Source organism: Sciurus vulgaris, assembly GCF_902686455.1.
Source record: "Sciurus vulgaris genome assembly, chromosome: 16".
Taxonomy (NCBI): Eukaryota; Metazoa; Chordata; class Mammalia; order Rodentia; family Sciuridae; genus Sciurus; species Sciurus vulgaris.
The window spans coordinates 5711276-5725619 of NC_136477.1; the positions used below are offsets into that span (position 1 = coordinate 5711276).

The following is a 14344-nucleotide window of genomic DNA, read 5'->3' on the forward strand; positions in this document are numbered from 1 at the left end:
TGGTAGATTTATTCTCCCTGGTCATTTAGGAGAGTGGTGGGTGGCAGGGCAGGCAGGAGAGGGCATGGGGGAGTGGGTGCAGGCAGGAGAGGGCATGGGGGAGCAGGTGCAGAAAGGAGAGGTATGGGGAGTGGGTGCAGGCAGGAGAGGTATGGGGGAGTGGGTGCAGGCAGGAGAGGGCATGGGGGAGTGGGTGCAGGCAGGAGAGGGCATGGGGGAGCAGGTGCAGGCAGGAGAGGGCATGGGGGAGCAGGTGCAGGCAGGAGAGGTATGGGGGAGAGGGTGCAGGCAGGAGAGGGCATGGGGGAGCAGGTGCAGGCAGGAGTGAGGAACCCTTTTCAGGAGTTTGGCGACACCTAGAGGACTGAGAGAGGATTTCCACCAGGAGCAAAAAGCTCACCTAGGTTCCTGGAAGTGTCACCAATGCCAAGGGGTGAGGCTTAGCGCCTCTGCATCAGCAAGGAATGGGGCCTTTGGGGCTGTGGCAACAGCTGGCTCGGGAGCCAACTTTCCTGCAGGGCAGATGCTGTGCGGGGCACACCCTCCATCCCACCACTCTCGGGGCTGCAGGGTTGAGGGGGGCTGAGGCTGGATGTGAGGGACATGAGCAGACCTCGATGACAATGATGTGTGTCAAGAATATGAAAAGTGCTGGGCAGATGAGGGGGGCAGCCAGCTGGGCACTGGGCCCAGACGCTGCACAGGCCTGGAGGCAGGAAGTGTGGTCTCTGCTCTGTCAGCGTGTGGCTGAAGTCACTTTGGGGGTGTGGGGTGCTGTCCAGCCTGGCAAGAGCCCAGAGGGCTGTCTATGGCCCACCTCCTGCACACAGCCACCATGGTCCAATGCTGAGAGCCAGTGAGGGTGCAGGGAGCACCAGGCTCCAGAGCTGTGAGATAACAGGACCTGCTAAGTTTATGCAGGTCGCTGGAGTAGCCACAGGAAACAGCGAGTGCACACACACACACACACACACACACACATGCACACACACACACACAAGCAAACAGGGATGTTTTTATCCGTGCCTCTGAAGAAAACCATAAAACTTTTAAGGGACCTGAGTGAGTAAGTGGTTCATGAACGTGTGGGGTGGACAGAGAGGAGTGTTCCCAACCAGACCGATTCAGAGCAGATCTAGTAGTAAATAAAACACCAGCAGAGGGCACGCGGTCGCACGCATTTCACAGTGTGGCGTCCAGAGGAGCGTGGAGGAGACTCACCATGGCTTGGGCGGAGCGCGTCGCACCCCGGGTGAATGTGCTTTATTTCAGTTTGTGCAGAGCTGGGAGTGGGACACGGGGCCTCCACATGCCAGGCAAGCGCGTCCCACCCAGCCACACCTCAGCCCCCCGGGGACTTTCCTGAGTGGGCAGAGGGGCGGAGGCGTCCCTGCAGCGGAGGGCTGAGCTGCGCGCTCCTGGAGGGACGGGCGGCAGGGAGGGCGTCTCGGGCTCTCCCGCGGCAGGGCAGAGACCTCCAGCAGGGCCCGCGGGAGGCCGAGGGGACGGCCCTGAGGAGCTGCGTCTCTGCGGACTGGGCAGCAGGGCGCTCAGGCGCCAGGGCAGGGGGCGGAGGGCCGCTCACAGACCCAGAAGTTCTGGGCGGCGCATCTGCTGTCGTTCCAGTCCTCCGCGGCCAGCTCCACGCAGTCCTCGTTCCCAGCATCGTTGGGCTCCCCCTCCTTCCAGAAGCTGCCAAGGCCATCCAGAGCGCCATGAGCCCAGTGCCCCAGAGCCCACCCGCCCACCCTGAGGAGCCGCTCCACGAGCTTCTGCGCAGGGAGTCCAGGTACGTGCCAGACCGTGTCAGGGACGGGTTGCCCAAAAGGCGAATTCCATCCTCACTTTCGGGAAAATCAGCTCCAGCTAAGGAAAGTGCGAGTTCTGGGGCCCAGACTGAGGCTGCTGGGACGAGGACCCCCAGGGGAAGGACTGCACTATCCCAAGTTTCTTGATGGCTTTCAGTCCCACAGCCTGAGTGGGGTATGAGTCCTTTCCTGGCCCGCCCTGCACCCACTAGTCTCTGGGGACTGTCACCTGAGCCGGAGAGGGGTGTTGTCCACCCAGTACCAGGAACCCTCGTTGTTGTGGTCACTGAGGCCGATCCAGGTACGCTGATTCTTTCTGATGTCCCAGTACCTCAGGAATCTCTGTGGAGGGGAGGCATCAGGAGGGAGACCCCTTCCCCTGTCTGTCCACATTCCCACTGTGCTCTGCTTCCATGGAAGTTCTTTCTGCTATCTAGCCCAGAGCCCCTAGTCAAGCTATAGGCACTGGAATGTGCATGCAGGCTGTGGGTGTGTTGAGGTGCACGCACATGTGGAAATGTGCTGACATGTCTCAGTCCATAGTCATGTCCAGGGGGTAGTCAGGCATGGCTGCAGTGTGCTCTGAGCTTCCCTTCTGTCCGTGCTCACCTCTCCTGTGCCTCCTTCTCCTTCAAGATCTCCCAAGACCTTTAGGATTCCTCCTCCTGGAAGCCTTCCCTGACTGCATCTCTTCCAACCCCACACTGCTGTCCACCAGGTCTCTAACCCCGAGGGCCCAGGAAGGTGGTGGAGGCCTCTCCTGGACCCTTGGGTGGCCCAGCCCCAGGCAGGAAGCTCGGGCAGCTACCTGCTCTGCAGCGTTGTTGATGATCACCAGGTGGGCCCCCATGGCCCGGCAGGAGGAGATGGAATCTTCCCAGCTGCCCAGGGTCCGAGAGAAGAAGTAGCAGCTTCCCTGGAATGCCTCCCAGCTCCAGGGGCAGGGTCGGCACAGGCCAGCTGGGGAGGAATGTGTGGGACACATGGCTTGACCCCTGGGACTCCCTCCCTGCTCAGCCTTGGAAGCCTAGGGCCGGGCCCTGATGTTCGCCGTCGGCTCAGTCCCCCAGAATCCCAGGAGCAAGATCCTGGCCCTGCCTGCCCTCTGCAGGCTGGCAGCCAAGGTGAGCCCCGGCCTCTGGACCCCGACTCCCCTCTGGCCCAGGCCTTACCCAGGGAGGCGTTGATCCAGGCCAGCTGCTGACGGATCTGCTCCAGGCCTGGGTGCATCTTCTGGTCAGCAGCAGCAACTGCAACCGAAGGGTTTCCGTTATTAACCACCTGCTGTGTTCCCCGCAGTCAGTGCCAATGAAGACGCCCTCTGTGGACCTCACAGGGACACGAGAGCCCACTCTGCAGCGTCAGAGACTTGCCCAACATTGTCCCCATACATGCGTCCCCCACCCCACAGCAGTGGCTTGCCCATGCCACCCAGCCTTGAAGCCCTTTCCCGCTCAGGACCCTGTCGTCCAGCCCCTCACCCAAACTGGAGTTGCCCTGATGATCTTGGAACTTTCCCTGGGGATATTCAGGCACCCTGGAAACTGCGAGAGAAAAGAGATACCGGCTTCTTATGAGCACCAACTGTATGCCTCGCCCTGTGCCTAAGTTGCACACAGGGGAGGATAAGTTCCATAGCACAGATGAAGAAACAGGCTCAGAGAGGGACAGTAAGCTGCCCACGACCACACAGGAAAGGATGTGTAGCTCTGACGTCTCTGACGTCCAACCCAAGGGGGTTGGGGGCGAGACAAGGATCATCCCGGGGGCTGGGGTATAGCTCAGTGATGGAGCACTTGCTAGCATGTGCAAGGCCCTGGATTGGGTCCAAGCATTTTCCAGGCACTGCGGGGTGAGAGGGGGAACCAAAGAAACACCTAAAGGGACCTGGATTCTGAGGCCCCAAACCCAGCAGACTGAGCCCCTCCCTGACTCACCTTGAACCAGGGTGGTCACCAAGAGCACAAAGCAGAGGCCCATAGAGCTGAGAAGCAGCAACAGAAGCCAAGGGACCCGAGTCAGACAGCCTGCAGGACCCGCAGAGCTGAGCTTCAGGGCAGCTCTCTGCAGGAGAGGACCCCCGCCACCCCACCCCTGACACCCCGAGACTCCCCCAGTACCTGGGAAGCTCTCTGGTCTCTGAGTGAGCATCTCAGGGTCTTTCTCCACAAATCTCTGGCCTCCGAATGTCCCCTTCTCCTCTGAAGGGGGCACCACACTCTCAGCTGAGCTTGGAGGGCCAGGGCTAGAAGTCAGCCACCTCCCCCAGCCCAAGCTGGAGGTCATACTCAGTCCCCCCAACCTGGGGCCCTGCCTCCCCTGCAGCACCCGGGGAGGCCCAGCCTCACCGGGGAGGCCCGGTGCCCTGGGGTCTTGCTCTCCTGCCATCTGCTTATGTCCACGCCCCTCTCACCTCCCTTTTGCCCTGAGGTTCTTATAGTCCCATCACCGCTCATTGGCCCATTCCTCCCTGACTCAGGGAGAACAAGGAACAGGGTGGGGACACCCTCACCCCGGAAAAGTGGGGGGAGAGATGAAGCGCCTGACACAGTGGGGGGGGGGCACTGGGTGGGGACAGGAGCTGCCAGTGGCCCTGTTTCAACCCTCATCAGCACTGGGCCCTCGGGTCTGGCTCTCCCCAGGGCAGCCTGGGTCTCCTGGCTGGGAGCTGGGCAGGTGCCAGCCTCCCGGGGTCATCCGGGCTTCTCACTGGGCGTAGGTGATGGTGGAAATCGCCTGCTCCAGTGGAAGGTCCTGGCCATCGCTGGCCTTAAGACCTACAGACACTGCTCCTCAGGGTGCCCAGGACACAGCCAGCTCCAGCTGGGGCAGAGGAGCCCTGATGTCCAAGGCCCACTGTGGGCTCTGATTTTGTGGGTGCTGCCCCGGCCTTCCCAGTGGCCAGAGTGCTTTGGAGGCTTGTCTGGCCTCCCAGATAACAGGGTACTAGGACAACTAGGACACTTCCTCCAGCGCTCCCTGCTGAGTGTGCCCTGTGCCTGCTGGGTGTACACCAGCCACAGAAGAGCACACCAGGTGAGGCCCCTCGTAAGCGTGGTGGAGCCTGACATGAATGCCCGCCCTGGGAGCCACGCACAGCCAGACCTCCCACAGCTGGCAGCCAGTGGCAACCTCTCCTCTTGGTCTCTCGGAGCTGCCACGACAGACGGGCTGGCTTATGAGTGACAGATGTGTGTTTCTGGCAGTTCCAGTGTTGTGCCCAGTGGCTCGAGACCCCACAAAGACCACCAGAGACCACGACCAATGCAAGCAACAAAGAGTCATTTATTAGCAAGCTCAAGACTGGTCCTCCGCGCACTCGGTAACCGGTGACGCTAAGAGGCCCCGAGCCCATGTTTAGAGGGTTTTTATAATGAAAGGCAAGCAGTTTTACAGTGCTCTTTTTGATTGGTTAACATATAAAATTGCATACAAAGCATGTTATTTTAAGTTCTGGGTCACCCTGACCACCAAGAGGAGGGTGGTCTTTATTTTTAAGTTCGCTTTTGTGTCAGCAAAGTTTGCTTTTGGGTCAGCCTGACTGCTAGGGGAAGGGCGGTCGGCCACCTGGCCTTTACAGACAAAATAAGGGACGAAAATACTTGGCGGCTTTTCTGAGGGGTTGAGGGCAGTTTGGGAAAAGCCTCATATTTACACAAGTGCAGGCTTTTTCTATCTTTTCACCAGGGGCTGGGAGGCCCAGGATCGAGGTACATGAGGGTCCACGTCAAGCGCCGGCCGGCTTCATGGCTGACGGGCGACATCTTCTCACTGTCTTCTCGTGGGTCGTGGTCTCTTCTTTGTGGTAATGAAGGTGTTTTTTCTGGTGAGAGGTGTGTTTAGGGCTGGGTGCAGCCCATGGCAGCACTCTTGTCTAGGGTGCGTGTGATCTCGGTTCCCTTCCCCCCACTGAAATACACCCCTACACGGCGAGGGAGGGAGGGAGAGCACAGCGCACCCCTGCTGGGCAGTCAGGACGACCCCCTCCTGTGGGGGTCAGCAGAGTGGGTCCCCTCCTCTCCATCCGGCTGGAGCAGGGCGTGGACCTTGGCCACATGCGTGTCCCAGAGCTCCTGTGTCACGGCCTCTGCACTCCATGCGTGTTGACCTGGACAGCCACAGTGGACACAGTGTGCTGCTGTCTGGCTTCCTTGTGGCAGACGTGGTGGACAGGGCAGCTGCATGACAGCCTAGGAGTCAAGTGGTCTCCTGGGGGTCGCCCATCCAGGATATTTTGGCCGCCTCCAGAGCTGCAGGGTCTTGGGCTGCCACAAGTGCAGCGACGGTCCAGCCTCCTTCTTTTTTCCTTGGCTGTGGACACCTCTCAGCACTGCCTCAAGCCGGCAGGGCCTTCACGTTGGCTTCAGTCCTTCTTCGCCCTGGGCGCCATTGTGGGGGAGGGCCAGGATTTCAACGAATGGAAACAGTCATTCCACAAATCATGGCTTTAGCCTTGGTCTGGTCCTTTGGGAAAGGTTTAGAGGACGCCAGAATGAGTGTCATCCTCTTCCTGATGGCATCTAAGCTGGAGCCCTCCCCAAAAGCACCTTCGCGGTCCTAGCCCTCCCAAGAGCTTCCCACCGCCTCTACCTAGTGACCCCTAGTTACCTGTTGTGTGCGCTCCCTGTGACGAGTAATCAACTGGAATTTGTTCAACACAGGTGTGTTCCTGGTGGTCTCTACTGGCAGTGGCAGGGAGGGAGGCAATAATACCCTTTACCATAATCCTCCGGGGAAGATGCAGACAGTGCCCTGCTTTGCAGATGAAGAAACTGAGGCACAGACAGTCATACAACCTTCTCTGGCCACACCGCTCACAGGTGGTGGGGCTGGCATTTAACCCAGGCGGGGGCCCCTGAGTTCAAGCTCAGCCAGCACCCCTAAGCAGATGCTAAAATAGGGACCTGAGGAGAAGAGGAATTCATCAGGGCCCCCGCCTGGGTTAAATGCAGCAGAGGGAGGGGCTTCTCTTTTCTCCATTTGAGTTACTGTCTCTTGTTCTTTCCTTTCCTCCTGAAGAAGAACCATTTCTTTTATTCTGATTTTTTAAAAAACACATCACATAACATTTACCCTTTTAACCATTGAAAGTGGGCCACTCGGGGCACACAGGACCTCCACAGAGTCATGCCAGTGTCCTCAGGACAGTCTTATCTCCACAAGAGGAACATGGCCTCCTCCCAGGCCCCAGAACACTGCTCGCTGTGTCGGTGGGTCTGCCTGTTCCGGAGATTCCACATCGGTGGGCCACACGGGAAGCACCCTCCTGTGTCCATCTGCTCTCTCTGAACAGAATACGATCCACATTGGGTATGAACCAGGAATTTATTCTTCTCAGGAGCTGAAAACATACCTTTGCTGGATTTAGGGTTCTTGATTGATGTTCCTTTTTTCTTCTAGTACTTTGAATATGTCATCTTACTATTTCTCACCTCCACAAATTTCTGAAGAGAAATTAGCTTATAAAAACAACAGTAGTCCCTAGCAATATAATTATGTGTGGCAGCTATATAATGGTCTTAGGGAGGGCCTTTGGGCAGGGCAGATGCCTCCCCAGAGTCTCTCTTGTCCTCTTGGTTTGATGTGTCTTCATGTGACTGCCCCTAAGTTTATTCTGCTTGGAGTTCTCTGAGCTTTTGGATTTGTAAACTCATCACACATGCCAAGTTCTCAGTCATGACTTCTTCAAATTCTTTTCTGCACCTTCCTCTCCCTCCTCACTTTCTGACACTTCTAATACAGGTATATTGGCATTCTTTGTTGTTGCTCTAGTTCGTTATGCATGACAGGAGAATGCACTTTGACACACTATATACACATGGAATATAACTTTTCATTCTTCTGGTTGTACATGATGTCGAATCACACACCAATTGTGATGCACACAAGGTAATAATGTCTGGTTCATCCTACTCTCCGTCCTATCCGCCCCCTTCATTTCCCTCTGCCTAATCCAAAGTAATTCTATTCTTCTAATTCTATTCTTCCCAATGCCCCCCAATTGTGAATTAGCATCCACATATCAGAGAAAACATTTGGCATTTGGTTTTTTGGGTTGGCTTATTTCACTTAGCATGATAGTCTCCAGCTCCATCCATTTACCTGCAAAAGCCATCATTTCATTCTTCTTCAAGGTTGAGTAATATTCCATTGTTTATATATGCCACATTTTCTTTATCCATTCTCTGTTGAAGTGCCCCTAGGTCAGTTCCATAGTTTAGCTATTGTGAATTGAGCCACTATAAACATTGATGTGGCTGCATCACTGTAGTATGCTGATTTTAAGTCCTGTGGTTATAAACCGAGGAGTGGGATACCTGGGTCAAATGGTGGTTCCATTCCAAGTTTTCTGAGGAATCTCCACACTGCTTTCCATAATGGTTGCACCAGTTTGCAGCCCCACCAGTAATGTATGAGTGCGCCTTATCCCCCACATCCACGCCATATGTTGGCATTCTTAATGGTGTCCAAGAGTCTCTAAGACTCGGTTAAATTTTCTTCATTCATTTTTTTTCTGTTCCTCAGATTGGATAAGCTCAAATGACCTCTCTTCAAATTTGCTGAATATTTCTTCTGCCCGCTCACCTCTGTTATGAGTTCATGATACGTATATATATATTAGACTTTTCAGCTCCAGAATTTCTTTGTTCCTTTTTATAATTCCTATCTCTTTATTGATTATTTTCTATTTAGTGAAGCACTGTTCTCATACTTTCCTTTAGTTTTTAGATATTAATTTTGTTAGTTTTTGTTTGTTTGCACGTGTGTGTGTGTGTGTGTGTGTGTGTGTGTGTGATGTGGGATTGAATCCGGGGCCCTGCACATGCTAGGCAAGTGCTCTACCACAGAGCTATACCCTAACCTTCTGTTGGCTCTTCAACACGGTATATAGAGTTGATTTAAAGTCTTTGTTAAGCCCAAAATGTGGGCTCTCTCAAGGATACTTGGACAGTTGCTATGTAATTTTTTCCCTGCATTTGGGCAATATTTACCTGTTTCTTTGCTTGTTTCATATTTTTTCCTGAAAACTGGACATTTCAAATAATAAAACATAACAATTATGAAAATCACATTATCCTCCCTCCTCCGAGTTTGTTGTTGCTGCTTATTGATAGTTATTTAACGACTTTCCTTGTTTAAATTTTTTTTAGTTGCCAAAGGATCTTTTATTTTATTTATGTGCGGTGCTAAGAATCAGACCCAGTGCCTCACACATGCCAGGCCAGCGCTCTACCACCGAGCCACAACCCCAGCCCCTTAACAGTTTTCTAAATGAATTCTGTAAAGGTATGTTCCCTGTCAGAGTCTCTGAAGTCTCTACTTGATTCCCTTTGTGATTAGCTAATGGTCGGACAGAGATTTCCCCGAGTGCTGGAAGCAAAGTTCTCTCTGGCTCTTTGCGGAGGTGCTGTGTGCCAGGTGGATCACTCCCTTACGTCCACTAAGGGGGCTGACAACTCTGCCTTAGCCTTCACTTTCTACTAGGGCAGAACTTCAAAGTCAGCCAGAGCTGAGAGCTTTGGCCTTCTCAGATCTTTTCAGAACCTGAACACCAGTGATTTCTAAGATTCCCAAGAACATGTCAGAACTTTTCAGTATCTCTAAAGACAGCTCATTCCTCCATTCCATTAAGTTTTTTTTTTCTTAGAATGAAAAGGAAATCAGCATACAAAAGAGATCGCTGCGTGCCCGGGTTTATTGTGTGTGGCACTATCAGGGGAGAAGAGATGTCTCCAGAGAAGAATCCAAGGAGTTCCCAGAGGAGAGGGGAGCTCGACTCAGAACCAGCAGGACTCTTGGCATATGTGAAGGAAAAGAACTTCAGCAGGAGCCAGGCAAAGGCATAAAGAGAAGTTTATTCAGGAAGGTGGGGAAAATGTGGACTACCTTGAGAGCAAACAGCAGCCCTGCCCTGACTTAGGGCTCCGATGTTTATAGAAGGGCTGAATCAGGGACCAACTGGAGGTGGGGCAAGGGTGGGTGGAGCTGCCCCATTTCACACCAGTTTTTTCTGCACTTGTGTATTTCTCTCATTTTACAAAGTCATGGGCCAAGGGCATGTTGCTCAATACTTACAATGGTGCTTTCTGCATCTCTGCTGTGGGCGTTTCCTTTAAGATTCGGTATTTCTATCTATTCTAAATCCCCATCTCAGCACTCTTCGTGATAGTTATGATACGGAACCAGTCTAGGTGCTCATCGGCTGTTGAATGGAGAAAGAAACAGAGTACATATACACCATGGAATATTATTAAGCCATAAAGAAAAACTGAATCTTGCCATTCGCATCAAAAGGGAGAGAAGTGGAGGACAGCGTGTTAAGTTGATAAACAGACACCACAAGTGCTTTCTCATATCTGGAAGGGAAAAGAGTCAACTTGAAAGCAGCAAGAGTGATTATTAGAGCGTGTTCACAGGGGAAAGAGTGGAAAGAGGCTGGATTTGGTCAGTGCACGCTGCCTTTGTGTATGGAAATGTCATGCTGATCTCCATTGACATGTATAATTAAAATGTGTTAATAAAATAAAAGAAGATTTCTGGTAAGGCTAGCTTTTGTCAATCACCTCTGGGGACTGATTTAAACCATTTGGAAAGTGCCCCCTGGGGAGAGGCTTTTAGTCCTGGGCAAGTCCAAGTGAGGTCAAATAAAGACAAACCTTTCAGAGTAGAGTTTCTAGGTGAGCGTGGACCAGTCCAATCATAAGTGCTCTTGGCTAAGAGTCTGAATGAACTGCAGTTCTGCTCTCCCCTAGGATCAAGAAAACAGATGGCTTTTTTGTTTGTTTGTTTGTTTGTTTGACACTGGGTCTCACCATGTTGCCCAGGATGGCCTTGAATTTCTGGGCCTTGGCTTAAGCAATCCTCCTGCCTCAACCTCCCAAGTCACTGGAATTACAAGTAGGTGCCTCTGTGCCCAGCTATGCTCTTCTGATCCAGGAAACAGAGAACAGGACAAGGATTAGTTAAATTTTCATAGAGCTTGCTGGGTTTTGTAGGGTTTTTTTTTATTTTTACTAAATGCTCCCCAAATTACTGTAAGCTTTTGGTTAATTTCCAGGGTTCTGAAAAATGCTGATTCTGTCCAATCTTGCCAGTTTTTTTCTTTGCTTTTGAAAAACGGCAAATTTGACTCTGCCATTTTGCTGACATTTCTCTTTTTTCCTCTCTCTCTCTCTCTCTCTCTCTCTCTTTCTTTTTTGATGTGTTTATTGACTAACTGGGACAGCAGAAGTCTCTCACACTGGTTTTTGTGTCCTTTTAACATATCCCTATCTGTTTTTTGTTGATCAGTTTTCTTAGTCCCTGGACCAAGAAGATGATCCCGATTTTCCCTCTCCTCACCCTGGAATCAGCAGTCTTCCCCAAGAGCTTCAGTTGCTGTTAAGTGGAGAACAGGGTTTGCAAACCCAGACCTCGGTGTCAGGCGTCCTGGTGGTTATTGGGGTTTGGTAGTTTCGGGGCATTCCCGGTGGACAAATGGGAGCATACACATGCACACACAAACAGCCACACATATCCATATGCACACTCTTATACACACAGGAATGCAGGCATACACACACACAGTAACCCCACACACACTCACATGCACATGCGTGCATGCACACACATGCATACTCATAAACACACACACATATGTATATGCATATTGCTTAAGCCAAGGCCCACATAGCCATACACATATATATGCAATATACACACATCAATACACACATGTGTACACACTCACACATACATATGTACAGATGCTTGTACCCATATACACACACATACCTGTACCCATGCAGACATGCACATGTGTACACTTCAGTATCCATCCATTTCAAAAATCAGAAGTTCACATTAGCGTCTCCAATTCAGTACCACAGGGCTCAGTCTAGTGTTTCTGCCTTTAATATTTATAACTCCTTTCTTTGATGGTGACAATCCTGGCTGCCGCTCTTCTTCACACATTTATTAATTTCATCTATCTAGTTGGTCAGGAGCCCCTTCTCCTCTGTCCCCACGCTGTGAGAATGCATTTCTCACCTGCTTGGACCTGGCACCTCTCACCGGGCAGACAGACCCGTTTCTGTGATCCTCCTTGGCTTACCTGGGCTCTGACATCCCATGCAGGACGCCCCTCCACACAGATGCTCTCCTCTCAACACCTACCCTGTCACCCCCAAACTGGATGGTTCAGTCTGTCCCCTGCCAGTCTCTGTGGCCGTGCGAGCCACTCATACTGAGAGCCAGCCTGCCTGCCCCTCGGGTGGCAGTACTCATCACCCACGGCCACTGGGGAAGGCACCTCTTCTATCCGGAACTCAGCCCAGAGACTGGCTTGCCTTGAAATTGACAGTGTTCCTGCACGTTTAAAAGACTCAGTAGGAGCCGATAGGTGTATACGAAGGTTAAAGGTCAGGCCAGGGGAACTAGCATTTCCATCTCCTCGACCATTTATCATTTCTATGTGTTGGGGCCCTTTCAGACTCTGCATCCTGGAGGATGCAGACCGTGGTCACCCCGCCGTGCTCTACGGGACATTCTCCTACCGCCGGCACTGTAGTGCCCGCGTCTAGCCTCTTCTCTCCCCCACCCTTCCTAGTCTCCAATGTCCACTCTTCGGCTCTTTCCGTCTATGAGATCAGTGTTTCAGTTTCCATGAATGAGTGAGAGCATGTAGAATTTGGCTTATCTCACCTAACACGAAGTCCTCCGGTTCCATCGCATTGATACCAACGACAGTGTTCCTTCTTCTACGCGGCTGTGAGTGTGTATGTGTGTGTGTGTGTGTGTGACAGTTCCCTTGCCCATTCCTCCATTGGCAGACTCTCGATTAATTCCATATCTTAACTAGCCCTATCGAAAGCTATGGGGCCTGCCCCAAGTGTTTCTAGTTGTCACTAAGGAAATGATGCCGTTGGGGTTCTTGTGCATTCTAGCCAGGACTGGCAACCCGGCCAGCGGTCTGGAGTACCTGTTTTGTGCTAAGTACTTTTTGCGGGTGACCTCAATGAATCCCCACGGCACAGCTGCTGCTGTTTTCATTTTACCTCTGAGTGAACAGCAGCTGGAAGATTATGTCACCTGTCCACGGCCCATCAGCTTAAGAACACTGGAACTGACCTTCAAACTGTGGAAGCAAAAGGAACCACGTCATTTTCATTTGAGCCCATGCTCCCAGCTCAAACCAGCTCAAGAAAAAAGGGGGTTCTCCTAAATGAGAAGGGAAGGTGAGGGGCTGGATTGGGGCTCAACATTTGTTTATCTGCCTCCCCCAGAATGCGACCTTCTTGACCAAGAGTTGGCAAGCATTTTCTGAAAAGGGCCAAATGATGATGATTTTTTTTGGTCTTGCACCATGTGATCTCTGCACAACTCTGCTACAGGAGCAGGAAGGCTTTGCAGACGATCTGTAAATGTGTGGGCTTAAAACTGTTTTCACGAATAAAACATTATTTATAAATCCAGTCACGTGTCGCATAATGACATTTTGGTCAATGGTGACCATATAGATGACATTGGGTCCCCTAAGATGATATCATCCAGCGATATAACTGCTGTCTTGGTTCATGTCTGCACCCTGCGATCTCAGCAATGAAATCACCTAGTGACGCATTTCTCAGAACGTGTCTTCATCGTTAAGCGGTGCACGACTGTAAAACCCTCCACAAAAACAGCCAGGGGCAGGCTGTTTCAAGGGAGGAAACCGAGTCTCCTCTCCATTCCTATATCACTTGTGTGTCCGTGGTGGAGAAGCGCTTGTCACCTCTGCGGTGACCCTCTTGGGTAGAATGGTTGAACAGAGCGTGTGAGGTCCAGCCTGGGATGGAGCGGCTCCCACAGGGGAGCTGCTCTTGGTTCCTAAGCGGGAGGAGAGGGGCATCTTTTTGGTGCCTTAGACCCATGAGATGTTCTTGCTCACGTCAGCCCTGTGAGGTTACTGGGTCCTAATTTCGCAGATGGAGGAAACTGAGGCTTGGGGTTGCACCGATCTGCTCCTGGCATCCAGCGAGAGGCAGAGCAGGGGTGGAAAACCAGGTCCTCCAGGCTTGACATGCTCTTTGTGCTCAGCTGGGCTTCTGGAAGAGGGGACTTCCCCGACTTCAAGACACATCAGCAGAACCAGAACGCCACCCTCCCAGGAAAGTAAACAGGATGCTCTCCCCTGGGTGGGGGCATTCCCCTCACCCTCGTTAGCTATGAACCCTCCTCCTGGCACTGGACATCAGTGCCCGTGACTGGATTCAGAGATAGCCCTCCAGTCGTCCCTCCCAGGGCCCGGGGTCTGGATGAGTGACTTTCGGTTCCTCTGAAAGGTCATGCTTTTTTCACTTCCTGATCTTTGTGCACTCATCCCTGTCACTGGAATACCCTTTCCTCCATCATCCTGTTCCATCTCCTCTCCTGCATCCATCCTTCAGAAAGTGCCCGCCAGCTGGGCACGGTGCACACCTGCGGTCCCCACTACACCGGAGGCTGAGGCAGGAGGAGGCTTGAGCCTCGGAGTTTGAGACCAGCCTGGGCAGCGTAGAGAGACGCTGTTTCAAACA

At 52.4% G+C, this 14344-nt stretch overlaps 1 protein-coding gene across 2 annotated transcripts; it reads right to left on the reverse strand.

The window, feature by feature from the left end:
• Window positions 1-1225: 1225 nt before the first annotated feature.
• On the reverse strand, window positions 1226-4268 carry LOC306646315 (CD209 antigen-like protein C). 2 transcript variants are annotated; one of them, XM_079114925.1, is made up of 8 exons: window positions 4157-4268; window positions 3929-4009; window positions 3746-3835; window positions 3290-3352; window positions 2981-3058; window positions 2617-2768; window positions 2038-2150; window positions 1226-1692 (listed from the first exon to the last, which is right to left on the reverse strand). In XM_079114925.1, the coding sequence occupies exons 1-8, from the start codon at window positions 4194-4196 to the stop codon at window positions 1551-1553; spliced, it is 759 nt and encodes a 252-aa protein (XP_078971051.1). In that variant the 5' UTR covers window positions 4197-4268; the 3' UTR covers window positions 1226-1550. The 2 variants fall into 2 exon arrangements, with proteins under 2 accessions (XP_078971051.1, XP_078971050.1); XM_079114924.1 differs by having other exon boundaries at window positions 3929-4233.
• Between the last annotated feature and the right edge of the window lie 10076 nt (window positions 4269-14344).